The following is a 17,568-nucleotide window of genomic DNA, read 5'->3' as shown; positions in this document are numbered from 1 at the left end:
TAGTTACTGACATATGGGCCCACAAACAAACTGGTCCACTTGTCACTGCCGAGAGTCACTTGATGTACGTGACAATTTGAGCCCCTCTCTGGCCATCCCCTCAGCGCCTTTTGACCGCGTGGCAGCATGGCCAGCCCGTTCGGCGCCTGTGTGCACGCGCTCCACGCCCCTTCTCCCCTCCAAACCCTTACCCTCCAAGCACCTTTAAAACCCCCAGCACCCCGCCCGACTGCAAGCGCACACAATCGCAAAGGCTAGCCAAGCGCAAAGAAGATCCATATCCATCCTTCCTAGCTAGCCATGGAGAGCGTTGACCACCACGACAAAGCCGCCACCCGCCTGTCCCTTTCCCCTCCCCATCCGCCGGCACCGCTCTCCCTGACGCCATCGCCCAACTCGGCGGCGCTGGTGAACACGCACTGGGTGCCGACCAGGGAGCAGCTCGCCGTGCTGGAGGGGCTGTACCGTCAGGGGATGCGCACCCCCACCGCCGAGGAGATACATCAGGTGATGGCGAGGCTGCAGGAGCACGGCCCCATCGATGGTAAGAACGTCTTCCACTGGTTCCAGAACCAGCAGGTCCGGCTGCGCCAGAGGGAGAAGCGGCAGCGATCTGACTACTTCGCCAGGCAGTTCCGCCGCCCCCATCCGCTACCCGTGCTCCACAGCCCCTCTGGCCACCCCATCTCCCCGGTCCAACTCCAGGCGCCGCCGGCGCCGAACACTCCTACATGCAATGGAGAAGGTACGTCCGCACATGAACGCTCCATCTCTGCTTCGACACGCCACTCAATTAAATATGATTTTGGCAATTGGCATGCAATACGTCTTGATTGATTAGCTTCCAAATGCGCTTGTGCGTTTCTTAGCCTAGCTTTATGTTTGGGTTTTAGCTGGAAGGGATATGCATCTACGACTTTCCATTGCAACCCACGCGGCTTTCATGCGTCTGCTGGTCAAAGCTGGTCGATGTGATTGGATGGGATGGCATCCATCTGGGCAAATTACTAGCACACATGAATGTTGACTCATCTATAGTCGTCGTTTCAGAAAGTGACATGATGGTAGTTAGGTTCGTATGCATGCATGCACAAGGTTGCTTTGCTTGCTTGGCTGTATTCTTTTTGCTCATAATGTGCACGCACGGATGCAAGGTAGCTCCATCTTTTCGCTTGTACTAGCACCTGCCATCCCACCCAAGTTCGAGTCTCAACTTTGACACGGGTGCTCGCGGAGTTTATCCTATAAAAAAACTCAACAAGGGTTATCCCCTGGATTGGTCTTTTTTTGGTACTAGCACCTGCCGCTTATCGTCTTCGCCAGCACTATGTGTCAACCGGCTGATCTTTTGCAAAGATCAGCCGGGTAGCTAGCTGGCCGTAAGAGTTGTACCTCGATAGATGTTGGATCAAGCAGTAGCCATCGCCCCACAACCTCGTTCATGTTGTGAGCCGGAGTCCCGGCAATATACCTGGCCATGGGTCGGGCCTTAAAAAGCCCATGACAGAAAACTGAGGCCCAGACCCTCCCAGGCCCTACCATCGGGCCTACTTTTTAAGCCCAAGCCCAGCCCATCTGGTAAAAAGCCTTGAAAAGCCCTTAGGGCTTAGGGTCGTGGGCCGGACCTCTTCCTTAAAATGCCAATATGCCAAGCCCAAGCCCGTCCAGGCCCTGCAGCTAGGCTCAAACTCAGGCCCAAGCCTGGCCCACGGGCAAGCCATCGGGCCTAGGCCTTGGATTTTAGGGCCGGGCCTGGGTGGGCCGGCAGTTGGGGAGAAGCATTTTCCTTCTCATCTTGTCCATGGTTGTGTCGCTGCATAGAGTGTCAATGGAGCAGGGGAACCCTCGGAGTCATAGTCACAAGATTTAACGTGTTGCCGGGCTAGGCTATGTATCCTGCTACTGCTACCTTCTGTAGCTCTTTTAATCGTCTCTGCACTATACATGCATATGCGCATGCCCCAGATTGGATGGAATTAACCGTCCTGCACCCACGTGTCCAGGCCTAGCGAGAAATTCCTCCCATGCTGTAGGAAGACAAAAAAATAATTCTTGTGGGCCTAATAGTGGAACAACGCATGCCAGCCAATCCAGCAACAAGTAGTTTGTGTTTGTACCATTTTTGATTTATCAACTTGTCTAAAATGACAATGATTGATTTATATTGCTCCTGTTTCTTTGAGTTTCAGCAAAACCAACTTTATTTATTTATTATCAAGAGAACTCTATTTAGGTATTTAGCATAAGTTTACGTGCTTTCTGCCTCCCGATATTTTGCACGACGTTGAGCAAAATATGGGAAACACACAAAAGATACCCACAATTCAAACATACCCTAAAATTGTGGTTATACTGACATATTTTTTGTTGGATCCATATTCCTTTTTCTTGCAGCGATGTACATGCAGCAGCCATGCTACATGTCAGGGCCAGCAGCGCAGCCCGTGGCTAATGCAACCTACTACTCACAGATGCAGCCGCCGATAATGTATCCAAGTGTGGAGATGATGGGGCATGGCAATGTACATGCACAGGCGCATGCTGCCATGTACTACCAGGCAGCATCTCCGAACAACTCCAACACTCAACAAATGTGTGTGCTCCAGTTGCCTCCAGCCGCCGGCAGCTACGATACCCCCGACGCGTACTCCCACAGCCCCGTGCTTCTGAATCTGTTCCCACAGTACCCCACCTTTGCAAATCGCAAGAAGACCCGCCGCGTCGGGAGCGTTGGCTCCGCGAGGCCATCGACCTCTAGGTCGATCTCTTGGGAGACGGAGAGTCCCAAGATCCCCAACAGACACATTGTTGTCAATCTATGAATTCTTTGGTGAAGGACACTAAAGGTGATGCATGATTGCTGATATGCTCGACAAGTACTTTGTCAGTCTCATGGACAAGCCATTGAGTAGATGTACCAGTTTTCTTTCATGGGATATTTATTTGGAATGTTGATTTACTTAGGTAATTCGAAGTAAAATGTGTATTGCTTCATAAACTTGAAGCGTGCATCGGAAAACTTGTTAAATTTCATTGAGTTAGTCTAGTTAAATCTTTTTATTGCAAGGTGCATGTTCTATTTTGGTTTTAGCTTGTTTCATCGTATCATACATCTAACCATGGGCGTGAAATAGCTGCCAATGTTCTCAATAGATTTCAGGCATCACCCCCCTTTCATAAGAAAATAATTTCCCTTTTTATTTTAAAGGCCTATTTGAAATGATTGTAAGTGTTGAATGTCCACCAACATTTTGTTCTCGCTTGAGATAAGAATACATGTGGGTACACACAAATTATAACCTCTCCAAACATCCTCTTAGAGTAATTCAGAGGTGTATAGAATTTTCTGTTCTTGTGAGAAAAATAGGTATATTGTTTGATTAGTTGTTTAAGTCAGAAAGTGTGAAGCACATACAAGCGTATCATGTATAAACATTGTAGACGAAATAGGTTTGTTTAAGTCACAAAGTGTGAAGCACACACGAGCGTATCATGTGTAAACATTGTAGAAGACATAAGTATCATGCTCAAGCTCACATTACTATTTTGCCCGACATACCTAAGGTTTTAGGATATTACTGTCACATACCAAATTTCACAAATTTGACCCTTATTAGCTTTGGATTTCTTTCCCTGGATTAATTCAAGAAAATGGTTAGCCCACTTTTTCAAAAGGAAAATGAGCTCGAGCTTAATTTGTCAAAACGTTTTCTAACTATATATGCTATTCCAATATAAAGATTACAAGCCCAAGAATGTTCAGTAAGTATTTCTTTTTTATTTTTCAAAACAATCCCCTTTTTAAACCCCTTTGTGAAGAGGCACCTTTTTAGACAAACAAACTATGCCAAGAAAATTGCAGTAGTATCTTATGATCATGTGTATTCGAAATACGCTAAAACATGAGATGCTCCAGTACAATTTTTATTTCCAAAATTCCCTAAAGTTTTTGTCAAAAACTTAACAAAAACCATTTTTGGAATCTAACCTTTGAGTTTTGACCCCAAACCTTTTGTGTATTCGCTACACCTCATTCAAAAGCTACTCTATTAGTTTCAGCCCCAAGGATTTCTATTTCATACCCATAATTGTTTTCTTCAAATCTGGGCAGTAGAAAATTTGCACCATGTTAGTGAAGTGCCATTTCATCTGATATCTTCCCAGATCCTACAGAACACCTAGGAACCTAACCATACCAAATTGCAGCCCCAAGATCGACTCCTAGGATCGAAACATGTCTATGCCAATGATGGCGGCGGTGACCACACATGCTAGAGCGGCAATAGTGTAGAAACAACTTTCTGTTGCGCTACTGCTTCATGTCGTGGCACTGCTCCCATGTTGTTTCATGACTATGCACTCGTGGACGCATCTCGCACCACCCTGCACCCCTCCCTCACGGCCCCTCTTCCACTCACTGTCACAGTAACGCCGTGAGCTCCGCCTCAGGCACGTGTTGGGATAGAACTGCCATAATAATCTCCAAAGTGGCAAACTACCGTACCACCTAGAAGTATCTGCCAAGCACTCCTATGGACACCACTGCCTCAGTGCCGATCACTTGCCTCCTCGGGTGCACAAGCCACCTATTGTGGTTGTCCCACCTCCGAGGACAGGAGGAAGACCATGTCAGGAAAATCCCATGCCTATGGTAGGATGGGCTCTGACATGTCACATGTCTGACTGAGTCATGTATGGTCTTGTAACATCCCAGGTAATGGACGCGATATGGGATGCTTCAAGGGAAGGTAAGCCCATGATGGCATACGTTAGGAGAGGACGACTCTGAGAACAACTCTTGATGTCCTCTGGGATCCCCAAGGCTCTAATAAACCAGAAGTGTAGGGTATCTATTGTAGAATTTTCGATAAGTAAGAGTTTTGAACCTAAGGAGGAGCTAAATATTTGTATTCTCTAAGTTCTGTCAACCATAGATACAACCCTACATACACCAAATGTTTGCTTTACCTATAAACAAGAAATAAAACTCTTTACATTTATAAAAGGGATAGTTTCCAAGAAAGTAAAGAACTTGGAAATAATGGTTAGTTGTTGTAACGCAAAGGAACAAAAAAGTAAAATATATGGAGTGTGGAATAGATATGACACGAGGTGCAGAATTGACCCTAGGCAATTGGCTACAATAATGATATATTGCAGTTTTATATGTGAGAGAGGCCTATGCTAACATGCAACAAAATCCATTGATACCATGTACTTATGATTGAAACCCCAAGCACGCGTCCACAAGTAATAAAGATTCATTAGGGTAAAAATCAACCATAGATATCTCAACATAGCACTAACCCTAAAGTGTGACCCACATACACACAAACTTGATAATATCTGGCTCTCCTTCTGCTCTCTACATAGTTATCTCAACATATTACTAACCCTAAAGTGCGACCCACATACCTATGTGCTTATATGATGGGCACCAAAGGACAACATCACATCAACATACAATGCAAATCAATCATAATGTATCACGAATGAACAACATGACAAAATGAATCTACCCAGACACAACGAAGATGCAATAAGTCATTGGATAATAATTAATACCATGAAACACCATGTTTAAGCAGGGGATTAAAAATCTTAGGGGGGAGTGGACAAAACTATAGAGAGGGAGGAAGTAAATGGAGATGGTGTTGAAGTTGATGGAGGCGATGGAGACAATGACTACGATGATGGTTTCCCCGACGTCATTCCGACACAGCTGAAAGAGAGGGGGAGAGGGACCCACCCTCCTTGTTCTTCTTTGGCCTCCCTGCTAGGTAGGGAGAGGTTTCCTCCTTTGGTACATTGTGTCCATGGCCCCAGAGCGCGAGAGCCCCCTCCAACATTTGATATGTATTATGAGTTTCTCTCTATTTTCGCTACTTTCCTAAGTCATTCCATCATTTCTTAAACTAGATGAGTTGTTGCTGTTGGAAATATGCCCTAGAGGCAATAATAAAGTGGTTATTATTATATTTACTTAATCATGATAAAGATTTATTATTCATGCTATAATTGTATTGATTGGGAACTTAAATACATGTGTGAATACATAAACAAATACCGAGTCCCTAGAAAGCCTCTATTAGACTAGCTCGTTAATCAAAAAAATGGTTAAGGTTTCCTAACCATAGACATGAGTTGTCATTTGATAATGGGATCACATCAATAGGAGAATGATGTGATGGACAAGACCCATTCATTAGCATAGCATATGATCGTTCAATTTATTGCTACTCCTTTCTTAATGTCAAATACATGTTCCTTCGACTATGAGATCATGCAACTCCCGGACTCTGGAGGAATGCCTTCTGTATATCAAACATCACTTCGTAATTGGGTGATCATAAAGGTGCTCTACAGGTATCTCCGAAGGTGTCTGTTGAGTTGGCATGGATCATGATTGGGATTTGTCATTCAGTATGATGGGAAGGTATCCCTGGGCCCTCTCAGTAATACAACATCACAAGAAGCTTGCAAGCAAAGTGAATAATGAGTTAGTTAAAAGATGATGTATTATAGAACGAGTAAAGGGATTTACCGGTAATGAGATTGAGCTAGGTATGGAGACACCGATGATCGAATCTCGCGCTAGTAACATACAGACGGACAAAGGGAACTACATATGTTGTCATAAAGGTTCGACCGATAAAGTTCTTTGTAGAATATGTAGGAACCAATATGGGAATCCAGGTCCCTATTGGTAATTGACCGTAGAAGCATCTCGGTCATGTCTACATCATTCTTGAACCCGTAGGGTCCGCACGCTTAACGTTCATTGACGATATAGTATTATATGAGTTATGTATGTTGGTGACCGAATGTTGTTCAGAGTCCCGGATGAGATCACAGACATAACGAGGAGCTACGGAATGGTACAGAGGTAAAGATTGATATATAGGATGATGGTTGGGCCAAGGGGTAAGGCCCATGGGGCTTTAGGTCGGTGCAAAAGGAAGTTTTGCGGAGGTCGGGGGACCAGACACCAGGGACCTTGGCGTCGGGCCCAGGGCCAGACGCCGAGGACCGTGGCGTCTAGTGCTGGAATCTGAGAAGGACTCTTCCTTGCATTCCAAACTGACTTTGGGGTGGCCTTCTCCCCAAGTAACGACCCCAGAGCTCAACATATAAATAGAGGAGAAGGCCTAGCCCCTAGAAGACAAGTTTTTGAGCCTCCTCTAGTTGATCTAGTTCTAGTTCTAGTTGGTCCTAGTTGAATAATTAGAGCTACCCCTAGATACCTCTAATCCTCATAATTAGAAGCCCAGTGTGGTTCTAATTTCCTCCCTCTAGTTCATCCTCCACTCTAAATCCATTATGCTTGGCGAACCCTGCGAAAATAGTTTCACCACCATCGTCACCACGCCGTCGTGCTGCCGGAACTCATCTACTACTTGGCCCCTCTTGCTGGATAAAGAAGGCGAGGACGTCATCAAGCTGAACATGTGCTGAAAGAGAAGGTGCCATGCATTTGGTGCTTGATCGGAATGGATCGTGAAGGTGTATGACTACATCAACCGCATTGATAAACACTTCCGCTTAGCGATCTACAAGGGTATGTAGATGTTGTCCCCCTCTTGTAGCTATGCATCTTCATGGATAGATCTTGCATGTGCGTATAATTTTTTTGTTTTCCATGCAAGGTTCCCCAACAGTTGCTCCAATTGGCGTAGAGACCAACAGTAGCCCATAAGTTAGCGAACTACATGAAACATAAAAATGGATGTCAAGTGAACTATTTCAAGACACCAACAACAGCCATTGGCGCAAAGATCAATTGCAGCCAAGAAGAGAAGTGACCAATTGCTTAAAGCTAAGAAAATTATTTGGAAGTTTTTTCCCTCAACAGCGTGCAAATGATTATGGCTATAATGTGTTTGTATTTTCCTTGACGATGATCATTCCCATCGCTGATACTGTTAGAAGGTTACTCTGAAGCTTTATTTATCGATACATAAACTGTCGGCGTTCTGGGAACGGGGGTCCCCAGACTTGCCGGCCTGCGGCCTACGGCGTGGCTCAAGCGGGGGCCCAGCGCGGCCCATCTTCATCAGCTAAGGCTCAAGACCCTCGCGAGGGGCCAAGCCTTGCGGGGCGAACGACAGGTAGCTTCCTCAGAGGCAGCCTCATCAGGCAGGCTCGCGAGGAGGCGGAGAGATCAAGGCAGGGGTACCTCGCGAGGAACCCGTGACGCAAGGCATGACGATCGAGACCAGGTGGGCGCCAGGCGGGCGCCGGCTTGCGCAGTGTCCTTGTTTCCCCTTTGGTGCAAAGGGGGCATGCACAGGCCAAGGCATTAGGCAAAGGTTACCATTCCGGTGCAACGAGACCAAGACCAGCTGGACGGCAGGACGGAGGTCACCATGAAGCCCAAGACGGCATCATCACCAGTGCTTTTGGCAGCCGAAGACCACCTTTGGTCAGGATAACTTGTACTAGATGTTTCCCTTCGAAACGGCCAATTGTTGGCGCCCTTCCCGCTCATTATTTGGGGAGAGGCCCAGGGCCTCAATAAATAGAGCTAGCCACCATAGAGTAGAGACATCTAGAGACCCCCGGAGAGATCTGGTAGAACCCCAGCAGAGAGAGAGAGAGGCGACTGAACTCACCCTAGCAGTTCATCGCACCGGCTCAAGAACACCTCTCGCGAGGCTGTTCTTCCCTTGTACTGTCCATCATCAGCCCCAGAGGCAATCCACCACACCACACACTGGAGTAGGGTATTACACCACAACGGTGGCCCGAACCAGTATAAACATCGTGTCTCTTGTGTTGTTCATCATTTTCATCTTAGTTCGCACGAGAGGATCGGACGTAGATCGGTAGGGGAGAGATCTCCGCGCACCCCAGTGTTCGAACCTCAAGGGTCTGCCGGAACCCGAAACCCGACATTTGGCGCGCTAGGTAGGGGTGCGCCGGAATCTTCCTTCCGCTATTCGCGTGTGATCTTCCATCGTGTCCATGGCTGACGCTCGTCGGGCTGCTCACGCCGCTCGCGTCGCCCAGACGGTGCCCGTCGGCGGCCCCCCTCGTCGTTCCCCGTCGCCCGCCGCCAACGCCGCCCCCGGCCCGACGGGGAACAAGCAGCAGGCCTCGTCCCAGCACCCCTCGGTGCTGCAGAATGGCCGCACCGCCATCACGTCGCTGACTCTAGCTGGCTCATTGTCCCACGCCCGTCGTGCACCCATGGACGCGCACGCCTCACTGCTCTTGGCGCGGGAGGTCCTGCACTATCTCCTCGTTGATGACCTCTACGAGGACTGGCTCGCCCGCATCACCGAGCTCGTCAGTGCCGCAGGGGCTCCCCCTTGCGATCCCTCTCGCTGCCTCGCCCTTCGTCCCGTGCAGGGGGCGAGGATCAGGAGGCGCCTCCGTCGCCTCCTCCCCAAGAAGGTGCCTTGGCTCCAAGGCGCACAGCCCCAGGGCGAGACCCTCCATGTCCGGCACCAGCGCAGCAAGAAGGGAGATGCCAAGAGATCCCACGTCCCCGGGAAGGTGCTCGCGCACTCCCAGCGCCGGCGCGCCAAGATCGCGCCCCAGCGCCTCCATGACAAAACCCTGCGCTGCTCCCAGTGGCGGCGCATGGTGACCCACAAGAACGAGTCCAGCACCAGCAAAGGGCGCCAGTAGCCACGGCGGGCTGCCTCGCCTTCACCCCCGAGCTGCGCGGCGTCACATGGCCAGGCAACTTCAAGCCTGACCTCCCTCCCCGCTATGATGGCACAGCAGACCCCGCGGAGTTCCTGCAGCTCTACGAGCTGGGCATCGTAGCCGCCAACAGAGATGAGAAGGTCATGGCGAATTGGTTCCCCATGGCGCTCAAGGACGGCGCCCGCACCTGGCTCCTGAACCTGGCGCCCGACACGATCTCCTCCTGGAGCGATATGCGCACCCGCTTCATCGCCAACTTCCAGGGAACTCGCGACCGGCCCCCGGCCATGAGCGACCTGCGCCGCATCAAGCAACAGCCAGGAGAAACCCTGCAGAAGTACATCCAGCGCTTCAACTACGCTCGCCTCAAGATCCCCAAGGTGACTGAAGAAGCTATCATCTCAGCCTTCTCCAACGGCGTGCGCGACGTCAAGATGACGGAAGAGCTAGCAATCCATGAAGACCTGTGCACATCCCTGGAGCTGTTCAACTTGGCGACCAAGTGCGCCAGCGCTGAGGAAGGGCGTCTCTCCCTTCTCGAGCTCCCGGCAGCCAACCCGGAAGAAAAGAAGCTCAAGGCCAAGGACGTGAAGCGCAAGGGGGCTGCCGTGCTAGCAGCGGAACCGGACACCAAGCGAGGCAGGGATCAGCCTGAGTCATCTAAGGGCGGACGGTACTGCATGTACCATGACCTCCACACCCACAACACCAATGAATGTCAAGAGCTCAGAGCTGTGCGAGATGGGCGAATCGGCCGACGCCTAGAGTGCAACGACAGGGGCTATGGCCGAGGAGGAGGAAGATGCGGTGGACGATGGGAAGACTGTGGCCTTCGCCAGGGATGGCATGACCGCCCTCGCGAGGACCACTGGCAGGACCAGCCTCGCGAGGAAGGCTGGAGGGACCAGCCTTGTGAGGACCGTCCCCACGGCAACGCACGCCTTCCTCCTCTGCCGCCTCCACCGAGGAGGAATGAAGACCAACACCAAGACGATGGGGCTGGGGGATTCCAAGAGCCCGTGCAATTGCTTGCATCCTGGGCGGCGCCCAGGCCCCAGCCTCACAGTGCATCTTCAAGCAGTTTGCTCGCGAGGTGAATGCAGTCCTTCCCAAGCTTGAGGCCACGCGCCCTCTCAGGTGGTCTTCGTGCGCGATCACATTCAGTTCCGCAGACCAGCTCAAGTGTGCGGCAACGGCCGGAGTCCTCCCGATGCTTTGCTCCCCAGTCATCAGCAACGTGCAGGTCACCAGGACCGTCATCGATGGCGGAGCAGGACTCAACGTCTTGTCCGTCGAGACGTTCGATAATCTCCAAGTGTCATACGACCAGCTTCAGCCAACCAAGCCTTTCTCAGGCGTCACCGATGGTTCCACTGTTCCAATTGGGAAGGTTCGCCTTCCGGTCACCTTCGGGCAACGCAACAACTACCGCACCGAGCTCATCGACTTCGACGTCGCTCACATTCGCCTGCCTTACAACGCCATCCTTGGGTACCCATCCCTAGCCAAGTTTATGGCAGTGACTCACCATGGTTACAATGTCCTCAAGATGCCAGGAAGCGGTGGAGTCATCACCATACCATGTGAAGAAAGGGACGCAGTATGCTCGCTCGAGCGTGCGTTCCAACGCGCAACAATCGAAGACCCAGATCACAGGAGCGAAAGGCCTCCCGAGGCGACCCTCAAGAAGAAGAAGACCTCACCTGGCCAGAGCCACAAGGAAGCAGGCACCTCCGGAGGTATTGCGTCAGGATTTGCGCCCGATCAGGGAGCGCCGCCTTCTCGCGCATAGGAAGGCGCGCCCGGCGCCCTCCTCAGGCAAGGCTCGGGGGCTCTCTCTTGGAGAGCCACCGACCTTGCCAAGGTCGCGGGGGAGGCGCTCGGGCACCACTTGGAGGGGTGCTTTCAGGCACGCTTCCCTCAGAAATGTACAAGTCAAAGGAGACCAAACCCTCAGGAGTTCATCGCAAGGAACACCCAGGAGCTACAAGAGTCCGGAGTCATGCGCAGCAGCCGCCACTTACCTGCCATGGCCCCACATCTAGGCGAGGATGGAGGACTGCGTGTCTGCGTCGACGTACCAGGGCTCAACCGAGCTGTGTCCCAGGAGCGCCTATGGCCTTCGGCCATAGGGCACTATGTGGGACCACCCACAGCTACATTCGCATGCCCTTCGGCCTTCCGAGCGCGATCGCCGCACATCAGCGCCTGTTGAGGAGCATTCTGGAGGCTCAGGAGGTCAGGCATCGCGCGGTCCTGGCGGAGGTGGCGATGATCCCCGAAGACCTGCACGTGCCACCAGAGCCTCTTGAGGTCCCTGGGCCTAGGGGCTCATGAGGGCCGATGTCTTCGCCGCACATCGCTCACTTCCTCAGCATCACTTCGTCTTCAACAGCACCAGGTGACATCTTTCAGAGTTTTACTTTTAGCTGGGAGCGCCCACAGAGCTGCACCATTCCCAGGCCGCGTGGGTCCGTCCCTGCGGCATGTATCCATTTTGGTTATGCTCTTTACTTACCCTGTTGGGGGTGCCCCTCGGGCTGCATCATCCCCACGCCACTCGGGCCCAACCCAGCGGCGGTTGCTTTTACCTACGCTTGCTTGAAATTGGATTTCCTCCTATGTTCTTAACATACCTGACCTAATCACCTGATCGATCAACGCCTATTTGAAGAGCCGCTCGCTCTGGCACGGCGCGTGCGCACGAGTCCATCCCTGCAGCGTTGATAAACCTGAGTGGTCGAGCTCTGGCCGCGGCAGCCTCGCACGGCGCCACCTCACCAGGCCCTCAATGCCCTGACCGCTCCCTCGGAGTGACCATAGGTTGGCCGGCGATTGTAACGACAAGCCTTGTTTCTCCTCATGATTGGTGTGCAGGACCTACTCCAGGAGCAACGTTGGGGGCATCGTGAGCTCTCTCTCCCTCTCTTCGGCACGGACCGCTTGCACGTTAAAAGGGGGGTACCTGAGCATTGCGACTCATGGGCTCCTACTGGCTCTCCAGCCCTCACCCCCTGGCCTTGACCCACGGCATCGCGACCTGTCATACCAGCGGCGGCTGAGCTCGCTCGAGGGCCGGGACCTGAGGACATAGAGTGTTAAGGAAAGTGCGGGGGAGTGGAAGGAAGCTCGCGAGGGCCTAACCCAGCAGTGCCTCGACCACCGCCTCTCGGGACAGGCGCCTCTCCGAGGAACTACGTCAGACACACAAGATAAGTCACGCCGTCGCAAAAGCTAGACCAACGCAGCGCTAAATCCCCGCCCAGTGCAACTCTGTCATGGTGATGCTACCTTCCTTTCTCGCCCAACAAGGATTGCTTGAGCGCTAAAGGGGACCTCCCGAGCATCGCGACTCAGGGGCTCTTACCGGACCTCGGGCCGCTCACCTCCTGGCCTTGACCACGACATCGCGACCTGGCATACCAGCGACGGCTGAAGCTTGCATGGGGACCGGGACCTGTCAGCGTAGAGTGCCAAGTCCTCGTGAGAATAGAAAGGGGGAGCTTAGCCGGAACAGAACGGACACCTCACACTAATTCATATTAAGGATATAGTAATTACAAAAGCACGACATACACCTTACATACCCCCGTGGGGTGTTGCTTTAATTCCTTGCAGGGAACAAAAGGTGCTAACCCTAACGAACGCTACTTGCTAGCACCTCCCTAGGTGACGCCATCATCAATAGTGGGCTACCCAGCGCCGGCGCTAACCCCATCCAGATCAGTGGCGTCGGCGGCCCGAGGCAGCTGCCTCACTCTGAGCGCGGCGCGATCTTGGTGGCTCGTAGCTGTCGTCGCTCGTCTCCGGGGTCGCGAGGAGTTCGGGGGAGCCGCTGAAGCCTGCGGTCCCTCCGCTGCTGCCTGAGGAGCTGCAGGAGGACCAACGGGCGGGGCTGGTCCTCGCCAGTTCGTCACCACTTCTGCTTCCATTAGGGCAGCATTCCAGCCGGCGTCCTTCTGCATCAAAGGCCTTGAAGAACATGAAGGAGGCGCCATCGTATTCAAGATGGATCACCAAGGCGCCGTTCGCGCGACAGACCCGGGAAATCTCACCCCAGCCCCAGGTCATGAAGACCTTGCCCGAAGCGACGACCGTGACCTCCGCTCCGGTTGCAGGGGTGCCACAGTCGGCGTGCTGCAGCCAGAGCTCCAGGGCCCCACTCGGCAGCATCTCGAAGACGAAGGAGGGAGGAAGGCGGATCCACGAAGTTGGAGGCATGGCGGCATGAAGCACAAGCTCGCGAGAGGAGCGCTCCGCGTGGACTCCAGGGGGGGCGACGCGCACCACTGTGACTCGCCGGCGTCGGCGGCGACGCTGTCGGTGTTGCTCGGCGCCCTCCCCCCTGGGGCCTACTATGCGGGCGTGCAAGGGTAGCGGAAACCCAGGCGGCGGCCGCTCGTACCACGGCCTCAACACCACCTGCCAGGCGCCTTCGTCCCGGTGACAAAGGATTGGCCGCTTCTTCGGCGGGAGGGGGTCAAGACCCTCTCTGGGGGCCTTTCCCTTCTCCTCAGCTGAAAACCGACAGATCAGTGCCATTGGCGCAAGAGGAAGCAAGGATGAGGAAGAAGAAGAGGAGGATTGACGGAAAGGGGTGAACCGGCGAAGCTCACGCGGCCCCGTACTTATAGCCGGGGAAGGCCAACCGCCGAGCACCATGACCTCAGGTAATCATGACCCATATCTTTGCATGCAGGGACTTGTCAAGTCGTGCAGTTGCCGAGGTGTCGTGGGAAGTGCAGACGCCCACGCCCACGCCCAATCAACCGCCACGCGGCGCCCAAGGCCGCAGGCTGTTAGGGCCCGCGGCGCTTCGCGCTTGCCCCTTCGCTTCTCCACTAAGCCAAGCCCGTGCGCCTTGGACCCGGGGGCTACTATTGGCGTTCTAGGAATGGGGGTCCCCAGACTTGCCTGCCTGCGGCCTGCGGCGTGGCTCAAGCGGGGGCCCAACGCGACCCATCTTCATCAGCTCAAGCTCAAGACCCTCGCGAGGGGCCAAGCCTCGCGGGGTGGACGACAGGAAGCTTCCTCAGAGGCAGCCTCATCAGGCAGGCTCGCGAGGAGGCAGAGAGATCAAGGTAGGGGTACCTCACGAGGAACCTGTGATGCAAGCCATGACGATCGAGACCAGGCGGGCGCCGGCCTACGCAGTGTCCTTGTTTCCCCTTTGGTGCAAAGGGGGCAAGCACAGGCCAAGGCATCAGGCAAAGGTTACCATTCCGGTGCAACGAGACCAAGACCAGCCGGACGGCAGGATGGAGGTCACCGTGGAGCCCAAGACAGCGTCATCGCCAGTGCTTTTGGCAGCCGAAGACCACCTTTGGTCAGGATAACTTGTACTAGATGTTCCCCTTTGAAACGGCCAATTGTTGGTGCCCTTCCCGCTCATTATTTGGGGAGAGGCCCAGGGCCTCTATAAATAGATCTAGCCACCACAGAGTAGAGACATCTAGAGACCCCCGGAGAGATCTGGTAGAATCCCAGCAGAGAGAGAGAGGCCACTGCACTCACCCTAGCAGTTCATCGCACCAGCTCAAGAACACCTCTCGCGAGGCTGTTCTTCCCTTGTACTGTCCATCATCAGCCCCAGAGGCAATCCACCACACCACACACTGGAGTTGGGTATTACACCACAATGGTGGCCCGAACCAGTATACACATCGTGTCTCTTGTGTTGTTCATCATTTTCATCTTAGTTCGCACGAGAGGATTGGACGTAGATCAGTAGGGCAGAGATCTCCGCGCGCACCCCAGTGTTCGAACCTCAAGGGTCTGCCGGAACCCGAAACCCGACATAAACCACTTGAGAATGTGAATGTAATATGCACATTTTTTAATACTTCGGCCTTTCCTCATCTCATAATTGTGAAGAAAAAACAACAAGGAAGAAATAAAAGTAATTAGTTGGTCGGCCAGGGCAAGCCAATGAGCATGATGATAGAAAGGCGACCCCCCCCCCCACAGAAAATGACTTGAACCATCTGAATCATGCACCCCCACCCAAAAGCACATGGGTAGAAGGAAGCCAGGTGAGCTGACCAGATGATTCAGAGGCCAAGGGAGAACCCGATCAACGAGAACCTGAAGAACCATCATACTAGGGCTGAACAGAGATTCCAAAACACGCCATCCGTCCAGGCAACGTCCAAAGGTCGAGCAGACCACAATGTGCAAATCCCAAGCAGACAACCAAAACATGTAATCCGGGAAAACCACAACATGCAATGGCCGAGTAGACAACCACAACACGCCATCTGGGTAAACCGCAATGTGTAAAGGCCAGGAAGACATCGAAAACACGTCTTCCCGGCAGATCGCAATGTGGAAAGGCCGGGAATACAGATCAAGCCAGCCGCAACAAACAAAGCTAGATGATACCTCAAATGAAGTAACAAGAATATGAAATCTATAGGCGAACTTGTGTGCAAAGCGGGACCGCCTCATAAGTGCCTTAGCTAGGCATAAGACGATGAGACCAAATTCATCAATGGTGAGCAGCTAAGCCTTATGTGTGTTTGATAACTCACAAGTATAGGGGATCAGTTGTAGCCTCTTTCGATAAGTACAAGTGTCGAACCCAATAAGGAGCTAAAGGTAGAACAAATATTCCCTCAAGTTCTATCGACCACCGATACAGCTCTACGCACGCTTAACGTTCGCTTTATCTAGAACAAGTATGAAACTAGAAGTACTTTGTATGTGTGATAGGATAGGTTTGGAAGATAATACAGAACACGTAAATACAAACTAGGGGCTGTTTAGATAAACAAATAACTAAGTTAGTTTTAGTAGAGAGCTTTTTGTCACAAGAAAGTTATTTGTCCCTAGACAATCGATAACTAGACCGGTAATCATTATTGCAATTTTATATGAGGGAGAGGCATAAGCTAACATATTTTCTCTCCTTGGATCATATGCACTTATGATTGGAACTCTAGCAAACATCCATAAATACTAAAGATCATTAAGGTAAAACCCAACCATAGCATTAAAGTATCAAGTCCTCTTTATTTCCATACGCAAACAACCTACTTACTCGGGTTTAAGCTCTCTCACTCTAGTAACCCACCATAAGCGAATCATGAGCATATTGCAAACCCTACAACGGGGATCCCTCATGCTTGCGTGACACAGAGAGAACCATAGGACAACACCAATACTAAAACATGCAACTCAAACCAATCATGATCATCAATCAACCCATGGGACAAAACAGATCTACTCAAACATAATAGGACAACCATGCATCATTGGGAAATAATATATAGCATTGAGCACCATGTTTAAGTAGAGATTATAGCGGGGAGAAGGGGTGTTACACCGCTGCATAGAGGGAAGAGAGTTGGTGATGATGGCGGCGAAGTTGTTGGTGTGGATCGTTGTCACGATGATGGCCCCGGCGGCATTTCGGCGCTACGGGAGAGAGGGGGAGAGAGCTCCCCTCCTTCTTCTTCTTCCTTGACCTCCCCCTTAGATGGGAGGAGGGTTTCCCCTCTGGTCCTTGGCCTCCATGGCGGTGGAGGGGCGGGAGCCCCTCTGAGATTGGATCTCTCTCTCTCTCTCTCTCTCTCTCTCTCTCTCTCTGTCTCTCTCTCTGTGTGTGTGTTTCCTTCTATTTCTGCGCTCTCTGATTCTGGCTTGTCACCGTTTCTTAAATTCCTGAAGATCTATAACTCTGATTGGGCTGAAATTTTAACACGATTTTTTCTAGATATTAGCTTTCTTGCGGCCGAAGAAGGGAACCTACCGCCTTATGGGGTGGCCACGAGGGCCCAGGGTGTGCCCTACCCCCTAGGGCGCGCCCCCTGCCTTGCCACCGCCTTGGGCATCGTCTCGTGTTGATTCCACTTCCCAAAATTCACATATATTCAAAAAAAAATCTGTAGGTTTTTTTTCCCGTTTGGACTCAGT

At 51.9% G+C, this 17,568-nt stretch overlaps 1 protein-coding gene across 1 annotated transcript; it reads left to right on the top strand.

Moving 5' to 3' along the window:
• Window positions 1-259: 259 nt before the first annotated feature.
• On the top strand, window positions 260-3,052 carry LOC119272287 (WUSCHEL-related homeobox 5-like). The gene is made up of 2 exons (XM_037553800.1): window positions 260-745; window positions 2,395-3,052. Exons 1-2 carry the CDS (start codon window positions 301-303, stop codon window positions 2,820-2,822), a joined length of 873 nt encoding a protein of 290 aa, XP_037409697.1. The 5' UTR covers window positions 260-300; the 3' UTR covers window positions 2,823-3,052.
• The last annotated feature ends 14,516 nt before the right edge of the window (window positions 3,053-17,568 follow it).

Source organism: Triticum dicoccoides, chromosome 3A (assembly GCF_002162155.2).
Source record: "Triticum dicoccoides isolate Atlit2015 ecotype Zavitan chromosome 3A, WEW_v2.0, whole genome shotgun sequence".
NCBI lineage: Eukaryota > Viridiplantae > Streptophyta > Magnoliopsida > Poales > Poaceae > Triticum > Triticum dicoccoides.
This window is presented reverse-complemented; position numbering and strand designations above follow the sequence as displayed.